The 27,373-nt window shown below is 38.5% G+C and overlaps 4 protein-coding genes across 9 annotated transcripts; 2 read left to right on the forward strand and 2 right to left on the reverse strand.

Annotated features, from left to right (window-relative positions):
* The first annotated feature begins 741 nt into the window (after positions 1-741).
* Positions 742-7,160, forward strand: LOC116853913 (gem-associated protein 5). Its single transcript, XM_032835255.1, has 16 exons — positions 742-971; positions 1,291-1,613; positions 1,759-2,117; positions 2,272-2,610; positions 2,713-2,971; positions 3,071-3,296; positions 3,357-3,441; positions 3,504-3,867; positions 4,222-4,552; positions 4,644-4,880; positions 5,011-5,161; positions 5,250-5,507; positions 5,718-5,928; positions 6,009-6,221; positions 6,296-6,728; positions 6,855-7,160. Exons 2-16 carry the CDS (start codon positions 1,305-1,307, stop codon positions 7,070-7,072), a joined length of 3,993 nt encoding a protein of 1,330 aa, XP_032691146.1. The 5' UTR covers positions 742-971; positions 1,291-1,304; the 3' UTR covers positions 7,073-7,160.
* Positions 7,161-7,321: 161 nt separating this feature from the next.
* On the reverse strand, positions 7,322-9,397 carry LOC116853925 (nucleoporin Nup37). Of its 2 annotated transcripts, none has more exons than XM_032835289.1 (5): positions 9,246-9,391; positions 8,943-9,149; positions 8,522-8,719; positions 8,073-8,440; positions 7,322-7,986 (listed from the first exon to the last, which is right to left on the reverse strand). In XM_032835289.1, the coding sequence occupies exons 2-5, from the start codon at positions 9,090-9,092 to the stop codon at positions 7,734-7,736; spliced, it is 969 nt and encodes a 322-aa protein (XP_032691180.1). In that variant the 5' UTR covers positions 9,093-9,149; positions 9,246-9,391; the 3' UTR covers positions 7,322-7,733. The 2 variants fall into 2 exon arrangements, with proteins under 2 accessions (XP_032691180.1, XP_032691179.1); XM_032835288.1 differs by having other exon boundaries at positions 7,323-7,986; positions 8,943-9,161; positions 9,246-9,397.
* On the forward strand, positions 9,081-18,657 carry LOC116853915 (exportin-5). 5 transcript variants are annotated; one of them, XM_032835265.1, is made up of 10 exons: positions 9,453-9,654; positions 9,907-9,963; positions 10,361-11,061; positions 11,143-11,454; positions 11,566-12,969; positions 13,148-13,402; positions 13,526-13,649; positions 13,770-14,106; positions 14,176-14,545; positions 14,663-14,824. In XM_032835265.1, exons 3-10 carry the CDS (start codon positions 10,375-10,377, stop codon positions 14,822-14,824), a joined length of 3,651 nt encoding a protein of 1,216 aa, XP_032691156.1. In that variant the 5' UTR covers positions 9,453-9,654; positions 9,907-9,963; positions 10,361-10,374. The 5 variants fall into 5 exon arrangements, with proteins under 5 accessions (XP_032691159.1, XP_032691156.1, XP_032691157.1 ...); XM_032835266.1 differs by having other exon boundaries at positions 9,907-9,928; XM_032835268.1 differs by lacking the exons at positions 9,453-9,654; positions 9,907-9,963 and adding an exon at positions 9,081-9,168.
* LOC116853912 (adenylate cyclase type 9) lies at positions 18,618-27,301 on the reverse strand. The gene is made up of 8 exons (XM_032835254.1): positions 27,153-27,301; positions 25,637-25,926; positions 24,150-25,543; positions 23,809-24,063; positions 23,201-23,649; positions 22,969-23,124; positions 22,676-22,875; positions 18,618-22,601 (listed from the first exon to the last, which is right to left on the reverse strand). The coding sequence occupies exons 2-8, from the start codon at positions 25,915-25,917 to the stop codon at positions 20,888-20,890; spliced, it is 4,449 nt and encodes a 1,482-aa protein (XP_032691145.1). The 5' UTR covers positions 25,918-25,926; positions 27,153-27,301; the 3' UTR covers positions 18,618-20,887.
* Positions 27,302-27,373: the final 72 nt, after the last annotated feature.

Genomic DNA, 27,373 nt, shown 5'->3' on the forward strand with positions numbered 1-27,373 from the left:
GTAGCCAATGAAATTGGTTTCAAAGCATTTTATAGCTTGAAATCTTCATTTTTTAAATGTATCTTTAAATATAAAATTTCCTTATTTCTTATAATTTTATAACATGTGTAAATATAAATCAAGATCCGTCAATTATCAAATATTTTTATGAAAGATATTTGAAAGATATTTTTATGAAAGATTCTGAACTTGAGGCCTGGAACATAATACGCCGTATGTCGCTGTCGCATGTTGGAACGCAGCCGATGGTCCAATGAGATAATTTATTTTTCGAGAATGATGGCTTCTGCGTACAAGACACGGTAATAGCTCCTGCAGACAGGACGCGGTAATGCTTGCCGCGCGACGGAAGTCCGCGCGACAACCAATCAATATGTTATTTTTCCGTAAAAGCTAGAAGGTTATTACGGAAAGCATCATATTGATTGGCTGTCGCCCGAACTTCCGCCGCGCGGCAAGCATTACCGCGTCCTGTATGCAGGAGCCATAATACTTGCCATGCGGCGGAAGTTCGCACAACAGCCAATCAATATGCTGCTTTCCGTAACAACCTTCTAGCTCTTACGGAAAAACAACATATTGATTGGCTGTCGTGCGGATTTTCGCCGCACGGCAAGTATTATCGCGTCCTGTGTGGGATTTGACAAAACATAGCGAACCAATCAGAAGGTTCTATCTTATAGTTAAACTCTGATTATAGAATCTCTACTAATAGCGAGCTCCCCGAACGCACCTCTCGTCGTTCGCATCACGGCGTTCACATTCATGCACTTTTGACACTTTCAGCGCGTTAATAAACTTTTAGTGGACGTGATTGACAGCGCGCGCGTCTGCGATCTTTTCATACCGAGCAACTGCTTTGAACACAACGTTCTGTGTTCCATACGTCTTTCGCTTGTGTCCTATGAGTCTTCTGCGGAAATAAATATTAGATTGTCGAAAACAACGACGTGCGGTCGTCAGAACATATCGTAAGTACATTATTACGGAGTAATCTTCTCCCTTCTCGACACATACAACTAAGGTGACCAGACGTCTCGATTTTTTCGGTACAATCCCGATTTTTCACCCTTTGTCCCGAATTTTTTCGAGTGCTTCGGGATACTGATTTTCAGTGAGTTTTAATGATTGTCAAATAATTTCCGGATCTTTTTATCCCCCTCGTCTTGCCCCTCGCTTCACACATTTATGAAATGTCCCGAATTCAGAGCTGAGAAATCTGGTCACCCTACGTTAAGATACTCATAATAATTTTTTATAGGAAATACATAAAAAACTTCTTGTTAATAGAATACAACAGCAGCATGAATTCAGCTATATTGCCTCCTTCACCAAACTGGTATTTGAGCAATATTCTTGCTTTCTCGAGACATAAAACTTTAGCATGGGGTGCCAAGAATTGTATTGTTATTGCCAAACAAAAAGAGGATGATCTAGCTTTGAAGTTCTATATAATTCAGGATGCTCATGTAGACAGAGTAACTGCATTGGCATTTTGTCCTAAATTTGAACTAGATAGTTCTGAATTAATAATTTCTTGTGGCGATGATGATAAAGCAAAGATCTGGAATATAGATAAATTAGAACTGATCACAGCATTCTCTTTTGGTGATGTAAGTAATAAAATATAATAAAAGACAGTTGGTTATTTTCTGTAGTGATCTATAATTAATATTATAAAAAAAGAGAATTCCTATAGCAAATAATAGAATTTCTTTATTCTAAATTGTTTCACATGATTTTTTTGTATTGATATAGAATAAACCGATTGTGGGAGTTGATTGGTCAGTTAAAGATAACAATCTTGCATGTGCAGTAAATTCACAAGGTTATCTATTGTCTTGTAACACACATTATCAAACTGCCAAGAAGATATCTCTAGGTAAGCTAACAGCTACCTGTCTGGCTTGTTGCCCTCATGAGGCAGGTCTTGTGGCAGTAGGTTCAAAATGTGGACTAATTTATATTGTTGATCTTAATAATAATGGATCGATATTGTATAAACTGAGAGGACACGACGAAGAAGTAGTTAGTTTATCTTGGTGTCCTTCAGACATCAATGTATTTTCTACAGACTGCACAAGAGATCTTCTTTTAGCTTCAGGTGCTAAGGACAAGTGAGACAAAACTTTTATCTTTATATCCTATTTTATTATTTCTTTATATATTATTCATTCTAATATCATATCAGTGAAATATGTGTTATATAAGAAAATCTATATATAAATCTATAAATCTATAATTGCACTATATTAATTTTTTTACATTCAGGTTTGTGTTTATTTGGAAAGCTGGTAAAAATGGTAGATGTGAGTCCATAATAAATTTACCAAAGCTACCAATCATCTCTCAGTCATATGTGTCTCAGCCACATAAGAGCAAACTCGGTACTACAAGTGGGGCTTGGACTACAGTGTGTTGGGCAGAGCCAAAAGTGCTTTTAACTAGTTCTGTCTGGGGTGAACTTCTTTCTTGGGATCTTTCTGTGAACAAAGACAAAAAAGTAAAGCAGTATGAATTGCTTCATACATATCATAACAGAGGACTGTTTTGCATAGCCACTATACCTAAATATAATGAAATATCCAACAATTGGAGACAAAGTTCTGAGTAAGTTAGATTTTAATAGTATTTTAAGGTATGAAATTGGGCAAGACATATTATTTTTTACAAGTTTACAAGGTAATTGATTTCTTGTGTTACAAATTGTAGACTCACAATTTGGACGTTAGCACAAGATCGTTGGGTCATATGTTGTAGTAAGCGAGAAAACAAATCTGTTGAATTGAAATATAAGATACCTACGCAGGGAGGATACATTTATTGCGTAGCGGCTTGTCCCATAGATACTTCACGTATCGCATTTGGTACGGGAGATATGATGCTTCGTTTATGGAACTTGTCTGAGCCTCATGTAACAACTTTTGATGTCACCATGTTTTGGCAGAAAATAAAAGGAAAGCTGAGAGTGGTAAGACATTTTTATATGACGTCTGGAAAAGTTATTTCTCCAAACATTTCTATTTATATGTGCAAACAAGTATATCTTGTAAATTAATGTTTTTGTTAGATATCGTGGCAGCCTCAGAGCGAACGTTTATTAGCCTTTGGTACTTCAGAGGGTCGTGTTGGTGTAATCGACATATTGAAGAATGTACCTATATTATTTAAGCAATACCATAGAAAGGTCATTTATAAGCTTGAATGGGGATCCGTGCCAAACAAAGATGATTTAGGTGTGTTTTCCTGTTCAGAAGGAGAACTGGTAGTCTATGATGTAAAAAATCCAAACAAAGGTAAGATATTAGTATCCATTGCCTTTAAATCAAATACTGTCACCGTGACTTTTATTTTAGAACCTATGTCCATAATAACGGAAGAATGCACGGAATTTTCGTGGAAGCCCGACAATTTGATACTCGCGATCGCACTAGAAAATGGGTAAGTCGTATGTTTAAAGGACAGTTTTGAAAAACGCATCGAACTTGTTCGTATTCTTTCAGGCGGATTTTATTCTATGATCGATGCTTTAAGAAATGTGGTAATATAATATATCTATCGAAAAAAACAGTAAATTGCTTAGTGTGGCATCCCGAAAGTACAGCGGTGGATACGTGGAATTCGCCGATGAAAGACTATTTGGCGGTTGCTTCTGACTCGTCCAGCATATTGATTTACGATGTCTCAGATCTCAGAAAAGAATTAGAAATTCAAGAGAAAATGACCGATGTTACGAAGGATCAGCAACGCAATATGCACAAACTGGTAACAACTTTAAACGGACACTACGATAAAGTGGTATGTTTAGCTTGGAGTCCACATGTCACAGGATACTTAGTGTCCGGCAGTTACGATTATACTGCACAGGTAAGATATACGTGTATATAGATATAGTATAGTATCGTATAGTATAGTATTCGTATATATTATGATAATACACAAATGATCCGCTTATTTAGTTATGTAACAATTGTATATAATTGTATATAATTTGTATATAATTTACACTTATAAATGTAATATACTTTATTATTGAGTTATCATCACTACATATACACTTACAAGTATTAAATATATACTTAAATGTCACATTCATCACGAAGTGATATTTATTTAATAATGATATGTCATTAATGATGATATGTCAGTAATGATGTGTCATCAATATATTCATGAGATATCATATCATTTTCTTCTGAGATCTATGTTTTATACAATTAGGTGTGGAATGTTGAAAAACAAGAGTTGATGGGCACGTACGTGGGACATAGTGGTCCTGTTTTGTGCTGCATGTGGAGTCCACTCAAGCCACAATTAATCATCACTGGTTCATCGGACTTCATGCTAAGTATATGGGATTATACATTACCGGAGCAATCGCCGAGATCATTTTCGGAGGATAAAAAGAAAAAACATAAACATAAGACGCAAAAATACAAAATAGAAGATGTTAAAATAGCTAATTTGGAAGTACATAATGAACCGACCACGAGTAATTCGACGAATCCCGCTGATCATTCCACTGACTCTGCGATTGAAATAGTTGAAACAAGTAATTCGGCATTAATATTTTAAATATAATCAAGCAGTTATATGACAGACATTATAATTAGTTCGACATTATAATGATCTTTTAATTGCAGAATCTCAACCAGAATTGGTTAAAGATATAGGAAAGAAAAAAGATAAAAAATCATCATACTTCTCATTGTATAATAAAACAATGAATGAAAAATATGCTATTCTGAATTGCATTAAAAACGACATTAAAAAAAATCAAGAGCAAGATTCCGAATTGGAAAATGGAGAAAACGATCGTAATGCTGCTTTATCATTATTTTCTGAAAAGGAAGATCTTCAAATAATAATTGCTAAAGAAAGTAAGTTTATAATTAATAATTTTAAGAAAGTAAACTTGCTTTTATAAGTTATATTTGTACATATATATTTTTTATTACACATACGCGAATTTATGTATTATTTAATTATTCATTGTCTATTCTATGGCAGAATTAGCATTCACACACATGAAACACAAAAATGAAACCGTGACTGAAATGGAAATGTGGTGTGACGGTTTACGAGAAAACTTAGAATGCGCAATCAAGGAGAAACGACTGAATGACTTTTTAGTATCCCTCTCAACCAGCCTTTCTGTAAAGTGCGTTGGGCTTTTTATATAAATGTAAAGAAAAATATGTTATTGGCATTTTATTGGATACGTTATAATTAATACTGTAATTTCGCAGGACGTGGAGAGAAACATGCGAAGCATATGCGCATCAATTAATAATGGAAGGCAATGTAGAAAAAGCAGTATCGTATTTGCTTTGTATACATAAAAATTACGAAGCTATAAAAGCGTTCTTAGACGTTCGAATGTACAAGGAAGCGTATGTACTCGCCAGATTTAAACTTGCTGATAATGATCCGACTTTAGCAGTGATATTGCAATCTTGGGCAAATTACGCTACTACTACCGGTCAGCTGGAACAAGCAGCACACTGGTAAGATAATTAATTGTTAATTCATTAATGATTATGAAGAAATACATGCATAGTATAATCTAAAGTATATGTATGTGTAACCTATATCACAATATATGTGTAACCTATATCACAATACTGTATATGTTTCAACTGATAACTTAAGTGGATATGTAAGTAATCATGAAGTTATGTAATCCCTATTAAATTAACGTTTGTTAAATACATTAGTTATGTAAAATTAGGTGAACTCACCAAAGCAGCCAAACTTCTCAGCCGACGAAAAGATCCAGAACCTTTAGAAATAGCATCTCAATTAGCATTCATGTCCGGCGATGTGGAATTCAGTATGCCTTTAGCTGAAGATGCGATGATGCGTGCTCTCATGAAGTTAAATTACTCGAAGGCACGTTCCATTATTAAGAATATTCAGGAGTTACAGGTATAGTTATTATACATATATATTTCGATTTAAAAGAGATCATTTATACGTGTAAACAATTTAAATCTCTTCATATGTAGCATCTAGAGATATATATAGACGCTTACGAGTTAATTACATCCGTGTACAAGAAAGAAAATGGTTGCGACCTAATGCAGAAGTGGGTAGGAGGAGAATCGAACCATGGAGTGCTGCAAGATCTTAAAGAAAAACACAATCTCTCTTGTTACGATGCTTTACAGCGCAGCGATGCTTTCCTCACCCGTGCTACTACGGATAGCAGTTGTGAAACGGTAAGACAACAGAACGAAAATAAACATTCTTTGTGGGTGATATAAAAATTGTTATTATTAATATATATTTGCAGGAGCAACTTTTGCATGTTAGTTATCACATCGCTTTGGCGGCCACGTCCGAAGCAAAAGAGACTCAGTTGAGACACATTGTGACAGCATTAGACTACGTGCTTCAATATAAGATAGAGAAGACAAATAAAATCAAATATACGGATCTCTTTATCCACATCCTCATAACATTAGATCTAAAAAAACCAATAGATGAGGACAGTATTTATGCGAAGAGCAATTATCCTATATCGAAAAGTATACGCGCTTATCTATGTGTCGGTTTATTGTGTTGGGTGACGACTTATATGGAACATCTGTCAATCGATGAAGACAGTCTATTTTTAGGATTAATAGGTCCATTAATGGAAGATGCCTGCGGGAAAGAAATAAGAAAACATATGGAACGCATTTCCCAAATCGAACAACTGGAAAACAGAGTTAAAGATTTTTTGCGTAAGTTATTTTGTCCCATTCTCTCTAAAATGTTTATTAATTTTGACTAACATATATGCAATATTAACAATTACATATTATACTTTTGCACGTTTCTTTATTTTAATTTAAATTTGCATTTTATAGTTAACAAAGCGAATGATACTTCGACTACAGAAGAGGATGAATTGTACGAGTCATATGAGAGTATGAAACTTGAAGAGAAAAGTTTTATTGAAGAAAGAGTTAGCGTGCCGGATCCTAATATCGTTTATAATCTTATTAAGGAATTATGTCCACGATGTAATAAATACGACCGAAAGCGATTTTCAGAACTGGAAATTCTGTATAGTAAATTTCTGTAAATTTATAAAAAAACATGTATTAAAACGGAAACAGAGGAAGAAGAGATAAAACTGGATGCATATTTTTCACAATAAACGGTGAAAAGTATCAGAAATTGTTTTTATTGTATAATTTAAATCTGGAGACAAATAATTGCGTATGAAATATAGTATAAAAGTACATTTTTTTTATATAACATTATATATATATTTGCAATTTTTTTTTAATTTTTTTAGAGAATATGTTAATCTATTCTTAGTATATTGTATTAACTTAGTATATTGTATAATAACTGATTAATCGAGAGTATTATGTTAAAAATAAAAAAGTATTAAGTTCTCTATCTTGTCTTCTATGATAATTTAATATAAAAAATTGATGAAATGTCTGAGAGAGATTTTCTTTTTGTGGACAAAATTAGCCTTACTCAATATATCTTAACATACAAGTTCTGGTTTAACTGCTGTGGCATAAAGATGGATTCGAACCTGTTTGAATGAAAACAATTGCAATTATTTTCAAGGAACATTTAGGAATAAAGATTGGAAAAGATTAAGAAAAAAATAAGGAATAGTTGATACACAGAAAGGATACTAGAAGGGGAGGACAGTGTGCCAAATAGCCGTAAATATCCTCGAGTGAGACTAAAGGCACGGAGTGATGGAGTACCAAGGAAAAATCTTAATTTATATTCACTCTCCAGAAACACAGTTCTCTATCACTTCCAGCACAGACATAAGGTAATTTATGGTGCCACGTCATTCCACCCACTAATTTAACTTTTCCACATAATATCACTTGTTTGGTTTTTAAATTAGAAACTTTCACTAAATTATCTGGCCATCCGATACTCGCGACTAAATGTTCGTTTGAGAGTGAGAATTTTACTGCTAGACCTCCTTCTAGGTGCAGTGGATGTGATTCAAAGGCACGGCTGGAAAAGTGAAAGTGAAGAAAGTGAATTCAATAGAAACTTACATATTTGATAAAAAAGAATCTAAAACTACATTCTCTATTTACCTAGGTCTAGATACATCCCATAAAAGTAATTCTCCAGCAGCTATTGATGCAACTTTTAGAGGATTAGGTCCCCAGTCTGCTGTGGTTAGAGGAATAACACCAGAATCAAGCGACATAATCGCTTGTTGACTTCTAACATTATACATACGTATTAAACCGTTTTTTTCAGCCACTAAGAGCTTGCCAGATTCTTCACTGTGCCAACATACACTGACACCAGGTGATGTCAAATAAAATGTGGATACACACTTTGGGTCCTCTTTAAGGGCCCACAATTTGCATGTATGGTCATCAGAAACAGATGCTAATAATTCACCCTCTGGTTCATAGGATATTGCATTAATATAATCCTTGTGTCCTTTTAAATCCTTCCAAAGATTTCAGTTTTTAATATCGTATTCAATATTTTGCAAAATTTAAAATCAATATAACATTATGAAAATTCTTACCTCATACACATTTGTGTCACTTAAATTGCTATTGTACAATCTTATTTTAAAATCTGCACCAGCAACACAGAAGGATAAGATTTTGGGAACAACACTCAAAGAAGTTTCTGGACTCCAAGCAATTGCATGAGGTCTAGTGTCATGGTGAAACGATCTGACAGGATTATACACCATGTCTTCCACAGTGTCATCTTCATCCTGTAATAAAAATAATTAACTATATGTGACCTATATCTCTCGTTTAAAGATAATTGAATATATCCTATTTAAAATTAATAAACTATATATTAATAATATAACAATTATACATTTTCTTCCACAACATAAAAATATTCTTTACAAATGATGTTAACAATTTTTCTAATAGAATCACAAAATAGTCATAATTATCGTTTAATTACTGTTCTTTACACAAACACACCTGAAATCTAAAAGTACCGACGACGATTTCCCTGGTGAGGGCGATGCAGATTAAATGTTGCGACCATTCGTACGGCGAAAATTCTACACAATAAATCCGCTCGAAGAAATCCCATTTATACGTAGGCGGCGTGGTGATTGCTTCGTCCATTCTTTCGCGTCAATACGTGCGTGCGTGAGTGCGTGCGGGAACGGTACCGGCATAACCCTACACAACGTGCTGCGAGGTAAGCTGATTATGAGCAACTTTTTCATGAAAAAGTAGATTAACGATTAGCGAGATACAATTGCGTAATGCGAATACCTCGAGAAATGGAACGATCAAGAGGACAGGTCACTGTGGCTCTCCTCTACGGAAGCAAAAAAGTACATACACACACCCGGTTGATTAGGTTATGTTCGAGTTAGGTTTGGTTAGTGCAGTCGGTGTAGAGCACAATCAAGCACAATACCGCTGAGAGGGCAGCACAATACTTCACATGCACGATTCGAGTGTGTGTAATTCGTCCAGCGTGCTGCATCTCACTAAAGTGTGAAGCCCATGAAGCCCGCTGGCGACGTCCGACACGATCGTCGTCGTATCGCGCACGTCGCTTCCTCAATTTTATCGGCAAATTAGGTATGAATTGACGCGTCGCGCGACGCCGGTAAATCTCTCACAGCACGCGGCCCGATCACGTCGCGGTCTCGACCTGCGTTCTCGCGTCAGAGAGGTAAGTATGTGCATTTCTGTCAAGGCATGGTCGGCGCGCGTACACCGCCGCAACAAGCTGCTGCGTTCTCGTATCCGCTACGTTGTACGAATGTTCTCGTGGCTCGCGAATAACTTCCCGTGGAAGATCCGGTCACGCGGCGAGATTTGCGGTAGATTTTCTTGTCATCCGTGCATGATATCGCGAACGCACGAAACAGCTTGCTTGTTGCGCAAGGAAGTTCGAATATTTACACCGGTTCCTAATTTTCAGTGAGGATTAACACTGCCTTAAGGTATCTTGCGTCAGCTTCGCGAGACCACGCGAAATGTGAGCACAAGTCGCAGATTTCAAGTCGGTCGCTCCAAAAAGAGAAATTTTCACTTACAATGGCTTTAATTGACGAAATAAGTTTGGACAGATCCTTAAATCAGAGTCCCCGCTTGAATTGCCGCATTAATAATCTCGGATATAGAAATATTACATGTTTCTAATTGCAAATTATTCTTAACAAAAAATTTTTGGACATGAACAATATCTTTTATGTACTAAATATATACATATGCTATCGACTGACAGAACAGTAAATGCTTTATGGTATATTTGTATCTTGATATGGAGAAGAACAAAGCTTATTTTTAAAGAAAATAGCTAACAACCTGTTTTAATCATAATATAAATTATTGATTATTTTTGACAAATACTGAATTGGTGTCTTGCGTTCTAGTGCATTAGGTAGAAATGGAGTTCGGAGTAGGAAATGTAGCCCAGATATCAGCAGAACTTGCAGGTGTGGTTGAAGTAATGATGTCACCTAATGTACCTCAAGAACAGCGTTTGGAAGTATACAATGCCTGTGAAAGATTTAAAGAATCCTCACCTCTCTGTGCTCAATGCGGTCTGTATCTGGCACAAAAGTCTCCCAACAGAAGCTCGGTGGTCCGTCATTTTGGATTGCAGCTGATGGAGCATTGTGTAAAGTACCGGTGGACGCAGATCTCACAGTCAGAGAAGATTTTTATCAAAGAGAACGCCATGAAACTGCTTCAGGAAGGCACTGAGCCATTATTACAAGAAGAAGCGCACATAAAGGACGCCTTGTCGCGTGTAGTAGTTGAAATGATAAAACGAGAATGGCCTCAACAATGGCCCACGCTATTGGCCGAGCTTAGTCAAGCTTGCACGCGAGGAGAAAGCCAAACTGAGTTAGTTCTGTTAGTGTTCCTTAGACTAGTGGAGGATGTGGCGCTTCTACAGACACTTGAGTCCAATCAGAGAAGGAAAGACATATACCAGGCGTTGACTACAAATATGGCAGAAATTTTTAGTTTCTTTTTGAGATTAATGGAGCAACATTTTTCAGAATTTCAGAAGAAAAGTGCCTTAGGACAAATGTCCGACGCCGCGGCACATAGTAAAGTCGTACAGGTAAGCGCGTGTTCAATATCACGTTTACCAGTTTTTTATTTCGACAAATTAAAATCTGTATAATTTATGTCGTTTCAACAGGTAGTACTATCCACATTGACTGGATTCGTCGAGTGGGTCTCTATAAATCATGTGATGGCAGAAGACGGGAGATTGTTACAAATACTGTGTCTCCTGTTGGGAAATCCCATATTTCAGTGTTCTGCCGCTGAATGTCTGCTACAGATTGTAAATCGTAAGGGTAAAGCTGAAGATCGAAAGCAACTGATGATCCTCTTTACGGAGGAAGCTTTGAGTTGTATTTACAGAGCAGCTACTAGCCCACCGCCGCTCACTGGACCTACAACGAATTTTCATGAGAATCATTATTTGTTCCTGAAGAAACTCACGCAGGTGATTTTTGCAATAATTATATTAATTGTTGATATTGATGTAATTAAATTGCGCCTTACAACAAGTTTTGGTGGTTGGAGAAATAATGTTATTCATGTGGTATTATTTCAGGTGTTGACTGGCATGGCGACGCAACTTTGCACTTTATGGGGAAAGGATGATGCCTCCAGTATACGACCGACGCACTTTAATATTTTCTTAGACACTGTTCTCACATTCACCATGTACTCGAGTCTCACGCTCACGCATTTAGCGAATGCAATCTGGGTAATGCTGTTTAAACATGAGCAAATTAAGACTGACTCGCTGCTCCTGACATATATACCGAAATACGTGGAAAACACCGCGCCCAAACTGATCAAAGTAGCGTATCCACATAATAGACAGAGCAATGGAATGACCACGTACTGCCTCGCCGATTATGACTCGGAGGAGGAGTTCAACGTGTTCCTCTATCGCTTCAGAACGGATCTGTTGGAGGGATTCAGACATGCAACCATGGTGGCACCGTTAGTAACCTTTACATACGTGCAACAATGGCTTACCGCGAAGATAACCAAGGGTATGGCAAACCTGCAATACAAGAGCGATCAGAACGATCGCGAGTACCTCGAATGGGAGGCCCTCGCACAAGCCTTGGACTCGGTCGTGTCGAGGATCTTGCTGATCAACGAAAGACCAAGCGTACAAACCGGCCTGCAGCTATTGGAACTTTGCCTTGGCTATTCGCCACAAGATCCTTGTCTTTTATCCGCCTTGTTGTCTTGCATAAGCGCTCTCTTCGTGTTCCTGTCGATGTCGACCGGCTCGATGGCCATGCCGGGTATCGCCATCTTACCGCGAGTGCTGGAAAAGATCTTCTCCGCTCTTGTGTTCGAGGCTCCTGGCGAGAGCAAGGGCAATCGCTCAAAGGCGGCTAAAGGTGTCAGACGTCACGCTGCTAGTCTCATGGTGAAGATCAGCCTTAAATATCCATTGCTGTTACTGCCGGTATTCGAACAGATACATACGATGGTACGTGGTCTCGCCAGAGAGCCTAGCCCATTGTCCAAAATGGAGAGCATTATGCTTTACGAGGCACTTCTGTTGATTTCCAATCATTTCTGCGATTATGAGAGGCAGACTCGATTCGTGACGGAGGTTATCGGCGAGGGTTCCACCAAATTTATTGCACTGGGCGCGGAATCGTTCAAGGGACCGTTGGAGTTAATGCGATTCGTCGGTCTAGACAGACCGCCAGTGGAAAACATGTTGGAGGATCCAGCCGGACGCAACCGTACCGATCTCATGATCTGCATTTGCACTGTGCTGAGCGTCGTCAAAAGGTGTTCCATTCCCGAGGATCCCGATCGCGCCGCCAGAGGCGGCTTCGTGGCCGCACTCAGTGAAAGCGGTAATCCGGTCTACAGAAATCCCGTCGCGCCACATGTAATCCCTGTGCTGCCAACGCTCTTTGCATTGTTACGAACGATGAATGCTCTCTTTAGTCCTGCTGCTTTAGCTGCTCTGTCGGAGGTAATATTAACAATATTGATGTTTTGTGTTAATATCACAATAGCTATTATGTATATAACATATTAAAATACCTAATATATATTGATAATATTAATGATATATTAATAGCCGTTTTTGTTCCTTTCTTAACTTTAAGTATATTTTAAATAAATGTTTATGTTGATTATCTCTATTTTAGGGCTATAAAAACGCCTATGGGCTTCTAGAATCGGAGAAGGCACATCTACTGGGTCTGAGCGTAACCAACGACAACACTAGTGAAACTGATCAATCTTCAAGCACTCCTTTGATTCGAATGCAATCATTCCTCAGCACGATTCATGATCAGTGCTATCATATGCTAGGTAGCGGCTGTCACATGATCGGCCGAGATTTTTACCAATTACCTGGACTTACACCGGCATTGCTGAACTCTGTATTCTCGAATATGGAGGTAATCTCGAATTGCCGTTTCCTATTACACCGATAATTATCGCGGGTTAGAATTTGTGGCGTCGTAAATGTTCTTCGAACGTCAAACAACACGTGACAAATCCATTTCTCTTTCGCACTTCAGGCAATTCCGGACTACAGACTACGGCCGATTATACGTGTGTTTATGAAGCCATTCATATACTCGTGCCCGCCGGCTTTTTATGAGAGCGTACTAGTACCTGTACTGGCTCACGTATCCACACACAGTAAGTGATAAATCTGTTTCTTCTTTTTCTACACTTTTTAGCGTGCTTTTTTCTTCCAACCCGGTGGATCTTCCTACCGATTTTAATTCGTTATTATATTAATTATATTTTCTTCTTCAGTGTGCCAAAGATTAAGTGCAAAGTGGCAATACATCGCGCGTCTCTACGAATCTGGCGGTCTCGACGAGGAGAACACTGACACGCAGGAAGTAATTGATGACATGCTCAATCGAAATCTAACCAGAGACTTTGTGGACGTGCTGAAAGTAGCTCTAGTCGGTGGTGCCGCTAGCGACGCTGCCCCTCCGGATAATATGGAGCAGGATAGCGGAGGAATGGCGGTGGATCCTCCCCTTTCGCGGGGAAACAGTATCGTAGCTGAGGTCGTTAGTGAGCTAGGAGCCTTCGTTTTACGTCACCCATCCACATGTCACAGCGTTGTCTTATGCGTATTAGGGTAATTATACATTTTTTTGTTATAACATGAACGTATCTTTCGACGTATTAACGCGTCTTATATTTCTAGTGCGCTCGCATGGAACGATTCGAACGCAAGTCTCAAGGCCACGATGTTGACCGGCCCAGTTGTTCGAGCATTGGCAGCCGATGGTAGTCTCACTCCCTCTATGGCGTCACATATCATGGTAGCTGTTCTTCAGGGCCTGCAACTGCATGGCCAACACGAGGCCAATCAGGGCTCGCTCATCACACTGGGCGCGCAAGTATACGAATGTCTTAGACCCAAATTTCCAAACATCATCGAGGTGATGCAGCAGATCCCGGGAGTCAATCCCGCCGATTTGCAACGGTTCGACGAGAAAATGTCGGTAGTCAGCACAAAAGGCAACAAAGTCGAAAAAGGAAAGAAGGATCTCTTTAAGAAAATTACAAATCAGGTAATTCCTAGTTTGTGAGAATTTGAAATTTACAATATTTTGTGTTTTTTTTTGTGTTACAACTTTTATTGTAATTCTTAAACGATAAACCGGCTTTAATGTGCAATCTTTTTGCAGCTTATCGGCAGAAGCGTAGGTCAATTGTTCCGCAAAGAAGTAAAAATAGACAATTTACCGCGAATCGAAGTGTTCGGCAAGCCTCAACCAGTTCGCGTGGATGAAATCTCTAAAAACACTGCTGATACGGGAATAACAGCTCTGTTCGCTGGATCTACGTAGCAGGAAGTTTTAGAGAATTACATTTTGCGTAGCTGGTCTAATTCAATAAATAATTATAAATTATTATAAAGAAGTCTCTTTTCTCTCAGTTTAATGTGCAAGATAACAGAGAGAATGAAAGAGACGACATTTGATCGAAAACAACACGTTCCTTTTTTACAAAAAATCTTATATGTTTTTAGCGATAGTTACAAAAATAACAAATTATACTTAAAGCACTCAAAATGTCGTCTTGATACACGCAATTGCAGATTATGCAAACTATTTATAAATTTCGTTTATAAACAATTTTTCTCATACACACCTCAAATATTGCAAAAAATATTGTAATAAAATGAGAAATACATCAGCACGTAAGTTAATAGGATCGCGTAGAAAATCGAGACGATATTTTGGGAATCCTAGGACATGTTTTGTGTCTTTACTCGATTATTAGATGCTTCAAATTGACATAGACCATAAACACACCGTCTTTTCACGGCGAAAAAAATCTGTAACAAAAAATTGTTGAATATTCCTCTGCGCTTTCCTCACTCTGAAATCGATGATAAATTTCAAACTGAAGAAGATGCAGCACGTGATTTCGATACGAAGATGTAGATAAACTGTTTCTCTTATTTATTTTAATTACCACTTTTGTACATCATTGTTACAAGAAATGAAGAATTGCACGAGAAGCAAGGAATAGTTGTGTATTTTTGTTGATCAGTTTAGAAGTGGCCCGTTCGATCTCTCATTCAATCTTTACGTAGCTTCACATAGCAGATATTCTTTAACATCCTTTTAACAATCATCTTAATTATTTAACTTTTTAACCATCTTAATTATCTAAAACAATCTCCCAGATACTCATATATCACACATTATCTCTCGCGACAGCTATAGCGGACATAAAGACTTGAGTTTTTGAGAGATATGTACAATGGGACGCAGCGAATTTGTGATAAGGACACGTAGTGACTAAAACTGTGACATGATCGCGTTGCATGGCGTATCTTGTTGTTTTGTACAAAAGAGAAGAGAAACGATACGTTCCGAGCTGTGACTGATGTGTGCAAACGCAAACATTTGTAGCATATTCTTCATTTCTTCTTTTTTCTCTGTTTTTAATTTTCACTATTTCATCACAATTATTTTTAATTACTCCGAAATCCGTAGTGTCCAGTAGCACGTTAGATATGTCTTGTTTTAGCTATGTCCTTTTCTTTTTTCTTTATTTCGGCTACTATTGAAAATAAGATAAATGTGTACGTTAAATAAAGAGAAAAGAAAGTAGGAAGTACGAAAAGTGCGGCTAAAAAGAGCAAATCTATTGTATTTATATTGCTAAGGATTTCGAGGTATAGTTTATTACACATCGGTGTCATATATTTATATAAGTATATACATATTGTACATTAAAATCTTATAGCGATCTTATATGCCAGAGTAGAAGAGAATGAATTGTATAATCACTCGTCTCTATATATACACACACACACACACATATATATATATATATATATATATATATATATATATATATATATATATTTGTTTCTCAAATGTTCATATTATATGATTCGTTGATTTTTTCCAAGGCATAGATAGATCGACACCAAATCACGCGCAAAAAGTCGATCAACGTCTTCCTTACAGCCGAGTTTTCTCGCGAAGTAACTGAACCGCGGTACAACTTACGACGAATCAATTAGATTTACATTATATATTTACATATACGAATCGAAACGGCAGTTTTAATCAAGAGGATACAATCTATGCGAGAGAGAGAGAGAGAGAGAAAGAGAGAACACACATTTGTACATTATACAACTTTCGCAACTCTCTCAAATGTGAATGCTAATAACGCGATAACATGCAAGCGGCGCGTGATGATTTATATAATGCATTAAAAAGTAGGCAACTGATTAGACGGAATGAAAAAATCTGAACCGCATTACCGTGCAAAGCAAAATATCGCTCTCCAAAAAAGTCGCATGTGTATATTTAGAATATTAAATATAAAATGTTTTTTAAAGATGGAGAGAAAATAACTACGCGGTTTGCCACTCTATCATTACAATATCACATATCAAAAAGGTTTTAGTCGGCTTTTCCATAAACCTTTTTATTTCTTTATCGTTTATCGTCTATCTAGATTATATTTCGCGCATAAGCAAATTCTTTTAAATGACTGTAATTATATTTTATTCTTGTTACATATGCGTTTTTCGTCCATTCGTTTCTCTTCCCTCTATTCTGTATGGGAGAATTTGTTTTAGTTAAATCTAAATTTTCGCGTAGAGGTTTTTGCACTACTACTTTCTCGAGCATTCCACTGCGCTTAGTGTCCACCATGTGCGGTTTATAGTGTGAGAAAAGTAGTCATCAGCTTGTACGACTAACACAGCAAGAAAACAATTCCATTGTTTATAAGCCCTCTTATACAGAAGCATTTAACTTTTCGATGGAACGTAGACGACGATGAGACAATACGTTTGCACATCTGTTGCATTCGTCCGAAGAAATAAGCTTGCTCATTTGTACAACGGAAATCCGATATACGTACACATATATCTATCTATAAATATCGAAGTCGAAATTGCCACAATCTTTCGTAGCGTGTCATGTACAAAGGTCCGTATTCTAATCGCACACTTGATGCTAAACACTTTAGAATATATGTTAGAAACATGCAATCAGAATACGAACCAATGTGTCTTACACTTTTAATTTACTCCGTTCTTCTCCGTTATTTCTTAAGAAACACAAATGCCATTGTATGAGTGACGATATATTTAATATAATTGGCGAAGTCTACGTATGGCACAAAAATCGATTAGGATAATTATTCGAAGCTATTCCAGGGTACTACGAAATTGCTCATCTTGCAAACGACTCTTTGCTGACTCGAGAACTTAATCAAGTAAGAAATACAAATGGTTAATTCGAGCTATCGATGTTTATTATTCTTATTTTATGAAAGGATGATAATAATGTCGATTAATTCAAATAATTCAGGATAGGCAGAAGCTTTAACCCTTTAAGCTAATCTGTATGCAGAATTCTACTGTCGTACGCACAGCTTTTCCGCTAAACTGGTAATAACAACGAGATCGTTGTTTTTTCATACTATGTAATTCATTGTGTTAGCATTGATTTGTGTTAGCATGACATAATAGCTAACGAATTTTGAAAACTGAAATTTGTATTCATAAAAAGGGTCTGTTTTCTATTGCTGAACTAGTGTACACTTTCGGAATTTAAAAAGAGACAGATAAAAGTGGAATGAGAGAGAACTAGTGTAGTCAATTCACACACACAGCAATAGAAAATATCATAACCATTACTCCTCCCCCTCTGCGCGGCTCTTATTGGCCATTTATATTTTTTGCTGATTGAATGTCCGAATTTTACTGATTGATATATCCGAAAGCCATAATACAATATTCTTGTAAACTTGAAAAATTACACAGATATTGAATTTGTGATAATATTTAGTAATTTCTTCCTATTATGATATCCATGAGCAATATTTCAATAAGTTTCAATAACATCACATTGCGCATATCTACATTTGATTGACCGTTAGATGTAACGAAAATGTCAAGTACTACCCGGATGGCTTTTTTATAATAATTATTAATATATATTTATCGATAAAGTACTCATTACACGTGTTGTAATGTTCCAATGACCATCGATTTATGCCAACAGGCGAGACGCGCGACGAGTCGTTTGCATTTTTTTTTTTTCAAGTTGTTAAGTCTCGCCCGTGTTTTTGTACATCAGCTCGAAGTAATCAACTACGATCTTGTATATATTATATTGTAATAAAGAAATTGCATTGACAATAATGACATACACGTCAATATAGCCTAGAGTCTCTCTCGTTGTCCATAAGATTTGTGTGTATATATATATGTTCGATATATAAATATACAGTTTACAATATATATTTATTTGATATCTCGTAACATGTGTACGTGACCTCCACTCGGTACACAATCGGCGAATATATATAATCTGTAATATATATTATTATATACAGATCACATCGTATTTATGTTTTCTTGGTGCGAGCTAGTCACCTCGTCCGCTCCAACGCAAAAATTTACTTTTTGACCATGACCTTCGTAGAAATGTTTTATATAATTTCATAACGTGTGAAATGTCGAAGTAATACATTTAAGAAATTTCTATATAGCACCACAACGATGTAATTCTCCTCCCTTCTTTCTCTAAAAATATTTCGTTTCCAACAAAAGTCATAAATATATTAGTGTATTTAAAAAAAAAATTTTGGAATTGCTTGCCTGATCGCTCATTCCTTTACTGTACGTAACGTTTTACTTGTTGTCACGTCTAACAATATTTCATTGAATTAACGATTATTTAAGATTACAACCACGATCAGAGCTTATTTTTCGTGCAAGTACGTCAACGCAAAATGTACAATGCCGTGCAATCCAGATCGAATTTTTATTGCACCATTATATCGCATATATAAGCATACAGCTCCTTTTTATATTCTTTCGAATAAATTCTCGAAATCTCTAGAATATATACAACACATATATAAATACTATCGCCTACAGTGTATGTGAATCCCATCGAACGCGCGCAGTTATCGCTTATCGTAAAGTTAAAAAAAAAAACAGAGAAAATGCAGTAAGATACTCTTTGGAATCCGACATAGCAGGTTTGTCCGGATAACGGGGACGCTTAATTAATCAGCGATGAACTTGGCGGCACTTTGCGGACGTTAATCAACGGCAATGTCGATTCGAGCGTATCCGCGACGAGCCTGCTCGTCACGAGCTGCGCTTGGAATGTGTATACGCAATTGTGTTTCCATGCATATGTGTATACGCAATTGGTTCCATCCACGTGCATCGTTTCTACAGCAACAAATCTTAAGCATAATCTGCATTTCTATGTACATACGTTCGTGGCCTGAATCGCGTTAAGCTTATTGTTCTTTGGTAAAATTATCTTTCATCATTTGTAAGCACTTCGAGACGCACGTTACATAATTTTATGCTAATATATGTTAGTTTTTCATCTCATTAATTCGATATTTAATAATAATTTCACGTATTACTCGCTTTCATCCGTAGATTAATTAATCCTCGAGCGACATCTGCAACAACGTTCGTCGTTTTACTTCGGTTACGTATTATACATGTCGCAATATCAGACAGGAAGACGAGAGACCGTGTAAAATTTACTTTTTATATTACTCTCTAAAATTGATTTAAGGCTCCTGAGTACTCGCATCATTTTCCTCCGAACATTTCCCTTTTGCTTTAACAATTAATAAATAATCATAAAATTAACGTGATCTTCTTTCTTTAATCTAATTTCTTTATTATTCTGTCATATTAATTTTACGATTACTTATTAATTGTTAGAGCAAAAGGAAAGTGTGTACGAAATATTTTAGAGGTCTTCTCAATCGATCACAAGTGTTATTTTGTGGATATATCTTGTTATCTCAAAGTATTTCGCAAGAATTTTTAGTATGCATTTTCTCGCTTCTGACGTCATTAAAAAAAGAGAGATAGAAGGTATCCAGGAACCTTAACACATAACGCGGGGTATTCGAGTTTCGTTGACTTTTATCACGCGCGATACAGCTCGCTGTTACCCTTAGAATATCAATATAGAATGCCACGCGACAAGTTCTCTCCCTTTATATTATATCATGCTGGGTTGCTCGTCTCCAGGCAGCGTCGTTCGTATATTCGGGAAAAATAATCCCGTGATAGATTCCGTTTCGTTACACCGTTCGCGCGACGTATTTACAAAAATACAATAAACATCTCTAGTTAATAAATATCTCTTGTTTTAGCAGAATTTGAGCAGTCAACGAATAAGGCGAGTACGCTTCCAGTAGCGCCTATGTAGCTACTGTGATCCATGAGAAACATACCACTCCTTTTGCTCACCACTTTCACACGTATGCATCTCTTCAACATCAATATATTTCGACACGAGTCGACTGATAATAATCTAAACGCTAAACAATCGCTGTGTCAGATCTTCGACATGTGTGTCGCACGTAATTGGCACGTTGAATCTTCAAGCGCTGGCATTCTCCTTCTTACTTATCAGCAGGAAAACATCCATGTTATCCTTGCCCTTAACGTACACCTGTCCACGTGGCTCGAATTCATAGAGCTCCGACAGAACGCCCAAGCAATCGCTGGCCATCTGTATCCTGCCGGCGACCCCGGTGGAGTCCATCCGCGACGCTATGTTGACCGCGTCGCCCCAGATATCGTAATACAACTTCGTGGCACCGATCACGCCGGCCGTGACGTCGCCGTAATTGTAACCCACTCGTAAGATCAGCTTGAAACCCAACAGGTCCCGATTAAAATCGTAGATCACCTTGTGCATCGCCACGGCGAAGTCCAGCAGTTGAAACAGGTGCGTGTACTCATGCTCGCTCTGTTCTCTCACCTGTGGATTCAGGCCGCTCGCTGCCATGAAGGTGCTGCCGATCGTCTTAATCTTTTCGACATTCGCAAACTCCGGTTTCTCTAGCAGCTCGTCAAAGTCGCCTATAAGCTCATTGAGCACGCGCAGATATTCCTTACCACCTAGATATGACTCGTCGTACAGTTCGTTGAAGTTCACGATGCTGGCGAAGATGATGCCTACGGACTTATGATTCTGCGAGTATTTGGCGGTGGTCTTCAACTGGTCGGCCACGTATTTAGGAATGATGTTGTGCAGCAGCCAGTCGGCCTGATTCTTCATCGACTGCACGCGCGTCTTGTCGCGCGCCGCCACCGCGTTACCGTGAAAGCACAGCCGATAGCTAATTTCAAACTCGCGATTCAAGAACCAGACCAGCAGCAACAGCAGCACCATGTCCAGATATATCTCGGAATTGTACAATCTTTCGTTGTATCGAGTGTATGCTTCTCCCAAAGTCGCAAACAACGTCTCGTATCGACGTTCCATACGCTTCACGCTCGACGCAAGCGTTCTCGTGGTGTCGAGAAAATCTCTCATAGAGCTCGAAAACGTCCCGTTCTTTAAACTACTCTGTTCGCTCGCAAGCGGTTTCAGGATATTCGGATGTAGCGCGCTCAGCTGCGCTAATGAGTTATTACTACTGTGAACGTTACCAGTGCTGCCAAGATTCTCTTGATGGTACGATATGTGACTTACCACGAGACATATAAATAATATGCCGCTAAGTGTGACCAGAAGATTCTTCATCCAGCAATTCAGCTGCGTGAAGTTGCAAAAGTGGACTAACCCGACGAGGATGAGATAGCTGTAGTAGTACTCGAAATTGCTGAGACTTTTAAAGCTGTTGCACGTGAAGTTGAGCAAGATGGAGATGATCGGTAGACCGACCAGGACCGCGCCGCACACATGCCACGGATACCAACGGGAAAAGAACTTAAATATCCTCTGCGTGAACGTCGCATGAGTGGTGTTGGGATAGAGAAGCTGTCTGATGCAGAGAGACACTGCTATTATCTGAACGGCGATGGCAACCACCGAGAACACCATGTAGTGAGTTGTCGGCTTGCAGAGCAGGAAAAGCGAGATCGTGATGGCCGTGTACACCAGGGCGGATATCAGAATATCAAAATACGTGTTGAACCGCGAGGTAGCCAGTGTGGGTGGATTACCGCCAATACCATCGCTAGCTTTGTGCGCATTCTCTCGATATTCCTTCTCCATCTCCTTGTTTTTGAAGAAAAGAGTAACGCTGGAGAGCGGCGGCTTAACGAAGTACGAGCGTTGAGAACTCACGTTGTCTTGGACACACCTTTGGAGAAATGGAAGATCGGCTTAACAGAATTCGCCGTTATTTATGTAACATCTCTGCAATTTATCATTTACCTAATCAACTGGAGATCAGATTGCTTCCGTAGTTTATGAAAGCATGCGCCGAATGTATCCGTTACCATCGGTGGAAACGGGTAAGGAGGTACCGACGACGAAGGCTCGTGAGTAGAATTTAACGTTGAACTAGAAGTATAATAGCCACTGACCCTGTGTCCTAGTAAATCACCTTGGGCCATGCCGTTCATTAGGAACAACTGCAACAGAATTATATAATACTAATCGCAAACGTCATTTAAAGCAATTTATTCACCGGTTAAACATGCACGTATACGCAATTTACGACTTACCTGCTGTTGTATGCTACTTCGCCTGCTGTTGCTTTTAATGCCAGAATCTTTCCTACTACATATGGAAGAAGCGTGACTAATCGGTTCCTGACCAGATAACAAAGGACTAGAAGGTACAGGATTCGGATCCATCTCGACGCCATTGGTAAAAGGAATCTGCGGGCGAAAATCAATCGTGACTACCGGAGCACCGTGAAACATGTCAGGTAGGAAAATAAGAAGAGCCGCGTACTCGTCTAAATCCATTGCATTCCTCATACGTCTGAATTTCAGGTTTCGTTCGTCCCATAGCGATGTTTCTTCCTTCCTCTATCTCCAGCGGTATCATCTCCTCGGTCGTTCGTTGCCTCTGCAAATACTTCCACGGTTTGTTCCGCACTTTCTTTTTGCCGTAACTAGCGGTGGACGTCGGGCTTTTGTTCGAGTCCTCTTTTTCGTCTATAGTGTCGCCGCCGTTCTCGGAATCCAGGATACTCGGCAAAGAATTGGCTTTCATCCTGTAGTTACTTGCATTGGTGACCATATGGAGATAATGATGGCGTGGCTTAACCTGAGTATTGCACGATGCCAGACGGCTACGCGACTGCATTAACGGCGAGATACTTTTAGGTGACGTAATGTTCGTAATAAATTGATTCATAAAGTCCGATTTGCGGGCTCTAATGAAATAAGTTTTAACGCCTGAAACGAATAAACAGCAAGTGTGTCTCTCTGCCTTCATATTTTGTTATTTTTGGACAGACTGTTAAGAGTCAGTTTTGAACAACGTAGAACAAGATACATAGCGTATCAAATTTCGATTTTGGTCTTGTTTACTTCCTTCCAAATCACTTTACTCACCATTGACTAGTTCTCCCTCCTCCGTGATATACTGGTCATCCAAAAATCTCAAAGTATTCTCACTCAAATGCACACGGCCGGGTTTTCCTGTGCTCTCGAGCTTATTCGCCAATGTTACATCGTTCGACCAGACATCGAACTTGAATCTCTTCGTGCCTACGATCCCGCAGAGTACGGTGCCCGTGTGCACGCCCACCCTCATGTTCACACCTTCCTTTCTTTCGATATCAAATTGTTTTATCGCCTCGATCATAGCTGTTAAAATGAAGAACGTATGGTATTAGTTTCATAGAGATTTTAAGATTATTCGATGCGCATATCAACAATAAAATTCTACACACCTAAGCCCATTTCTATACAACACTTTGCATGATCAAATCTCGGCTCAGGACATCCGCTCACACAGTAGTAGCAGTCGCCCAGCGTAGATATCTTCTCACATCCGTGATGTTCACAGAGATCATCGAAACGTTCGAAGAGATCATTCAGGATGCCCACCAGTTCCTCCGCGGTCTTGTTCGAGCTCATCCTGGTAAAGCCGACGATATCGGCGAACAAGATACTAACGTCCTCCATCGAGTGCATGTTGAACGGGCGAAATAACGAGCGGATGTCTGTGTTATTGGACGGTATCGAGCCCTTCTTCAACGAATCTTCTCGTTCTCTTTCACGCTCGCTCTCCTCCATCAGCCAGTCCGCGACTTTCGGCGGCATCACGGAGTGTATCATCTTTTCCTTCAGTTGCTTCTCCATCTCCAATTGTCGACGGACCAGCAGAGACTGGCCGACTTTCATAAAGGTACCGCGCATTCTCACGAAAGTCATTATCAAGATATGTATGCCTATCAAATGAATACAGATTTGCATGAGAATCCGTATCGTGAGATTCGTTGAGAAATCAATATCATCGGAGAGTAAATTATTGCTGATATGGTCAGCCGAGCCGATGTTATTGCTAATAACATTCACGGTCGACGCATTTATAGTGGAATTAACCGCGGCCATCGTCGACGGGATGCTGGAATTGAATCTCGTTGAGATATCCGAGTCTGCCAAAAATCCGTACAATCGTCGAGTCAGTGTTTCCTGCTCCAAGGATCTCGGCCCCATACTTCTCGCTTCGTGCATCGTCGATATTGTCTCTGTGCTAACTGTAGTAAAATCACTAATATTACGTATCACATTCTGTAGACCAGCAATAGTTAGAGAATCCTTTTGAGATGAGTGCATAGGTACCATCGTTTTCTCGTGCTCTACCGTCGCGTTTCTTTCTAAGAAGTTATTTCGTACAACTCGTTTGCCATAGAATCTTTCTCTCGCGTCTTTCGAGCCGTACAAATAGGCAGTCAATAACTCAAACATGAATGAGTAAACCGTGGATATCGCCACGCAGACATAGAGCGGCATCGGCAGCACCGTATAAATAACTAATAAGATCTCTGAGCACAGGGCGAAGTGTCCGACCAAAGTCAATCCATCCACGTAAGGCGGTATCATGGCAAGGAAGAATAAGGACAGGAAACAAAGCATGAACGCGACTCCCAAAGAGGTCGGTAGTACGTAGGAATTGTAGTAATCTGTATATGTTAAATAGAGCACCGCCGCCATCATGACGCCGACGATACTAAGAACGGCTGCTATTGCAGGCCACGTCGATGTTTTGTTCTCGATTCCGATTATCACAAAATACGCCAACCAAGATAAGGACACCAGCAAGATATATGTGAGAGCGTACCTGCATGAAATAACGAGCAATTGCAAATGTTTCAAGTCAAACAACTAATCGTTTTTATAATAGGATCGCATGCGTGTATGCATTGATACTAACCGAAATCTTAATCTAATTTGAGGAAAGGCACTTCTCCTATACTGTTCTTCGAGGATTTCCGAGTCGAATCTCGGATTCCACCAGGATCGTGGTGCTGCCCGTTCGAACGGCACGGGTAAACTAATACCACAGCATCCCAATCCCTGACTACTGTGTGCCAGGTACGTCTGTATATATGGTGCCAGAGATATGTGAATCTCGTCTTCGGCGTCATCGCCATCGTCTTTTGCTCTTGTAAAGCTGACAGACGAGCCGCGTTTTCGATTCAACGGCGGAGTCATATTGATGATCTAGTAGGGTTGTAAAGAGAAACAATAGAATTAAAATTTATATAATTTATATAACTTTTGCACCAATTGAATGGTAAGTTAACTAACAGTTAAGACATCTGAACTTTGTTTATTTTGAAGGAAAAACAAAACAAGACATAATTTAACTATTAGTTAATTTACTCGATTGATGCAACCAGGCCTAAGGCTTGTATCAATAGCTGTATTATTAACAATTGTTATTTGAAACTTGTCTCAAGTAAGATACTCAGATTTTAATTCAAAGTTAGATGTGTTTTTCCAACTAAATTATAAATATAAATATCACATACATTATAATTTAACTGAAAAATTTGGATCTAACTCTGAATGAGAATTTGAATATCTCACATGAGACAAGTATATAAAAATTAATACATACAAATTAATTGACCAAATAAATTCTAGAAATTTAAGGACCTTTTAAAAAATGTAATAATTAAAATAATTTATAATTATCTTATTGTTATGTTATTTATAATTCAAAAGAATACACTGATTAACTGGAACAAATTGATAATATTACTTTAAGTGAAATAAAAAAATTTTCATATTGCAACACATAACTCATAAATTTCATATCGCAACACATAATAGTTTTGTCTTTACATAGAATATATACTTTATAGCTTAGCAAGACAATTATTGAGCATCATTTGTAAACATTATACACCGTGAGCTGTTGATGTATGTGTTGCTATTCTACTGCAACTACAATGAGCAGCTGCTTCTAATAATATTATGCGCAATGTTACTTAATATGCTATCCACAAGGACTTGTGTCTCTTTACACCGTATATATTTATTGTCTTACATTACTTTATTTCATTTCGCTTCTCATCACAAGGGAAAGAATAATTCTAACCACAGCGATATATATTAGCGCATTAAATTTATTAATTAAAAAAAAACACTTTGTGAATAACACGCAACTTGGAGCAGCTGCATTCTTATTGGAATGACTTGATTACAAGAGCGTGATCACTGCGTTTCATGAAACACAATCTGTTACGCGTGCGAATGATCACTGCGGATGTTCGAGCCCGATACATTTCCACGAATTTCCTCATCTTACGAGCGCATTTACATGCAGGTAAGAAATTGTCAGGCACACATAAATTGTCAGGCACAGTGACGGCTGATGAATTGCTGTGTCGTGACCGCGAATCTTGCATGAAATGTGAAACCGACAGTCGGACCATACTCACCGCCAGTTAATTCACTTCGGTCAAGGGCGAGAACGTCGGAAAATTTGAGAAATCATCCTCCTCCTCCTCATTGACATCGGAGTTACCCGCGGAAATCAGCTAATGTCACCGGACGCCATTTTTCGCGGCTCTTCTTACGCAGCGCCGACGCAGGGCTACGAAGGGGGGCGACCTCGGTAACGTCGATGCCAGAGCACACGGACAACGCGTTGCGCGTATTG

This window comes from Odontomachus brunneus, unplaced genomic scaffold, assembly GCF_010583005.1.
Source record: "Odontomachus brunneus isolate Ranch 3 - 2012 unplaced genomic scaffold, Obru_v1 Obru_scaffold_007, whole genome shotgun sequence".
NCBI lineage: Eukaryota > Metazoa > Arthropoda > Insecta > Hymenoptera > Formicidae > Odontomachus > Odontomachus brunneus.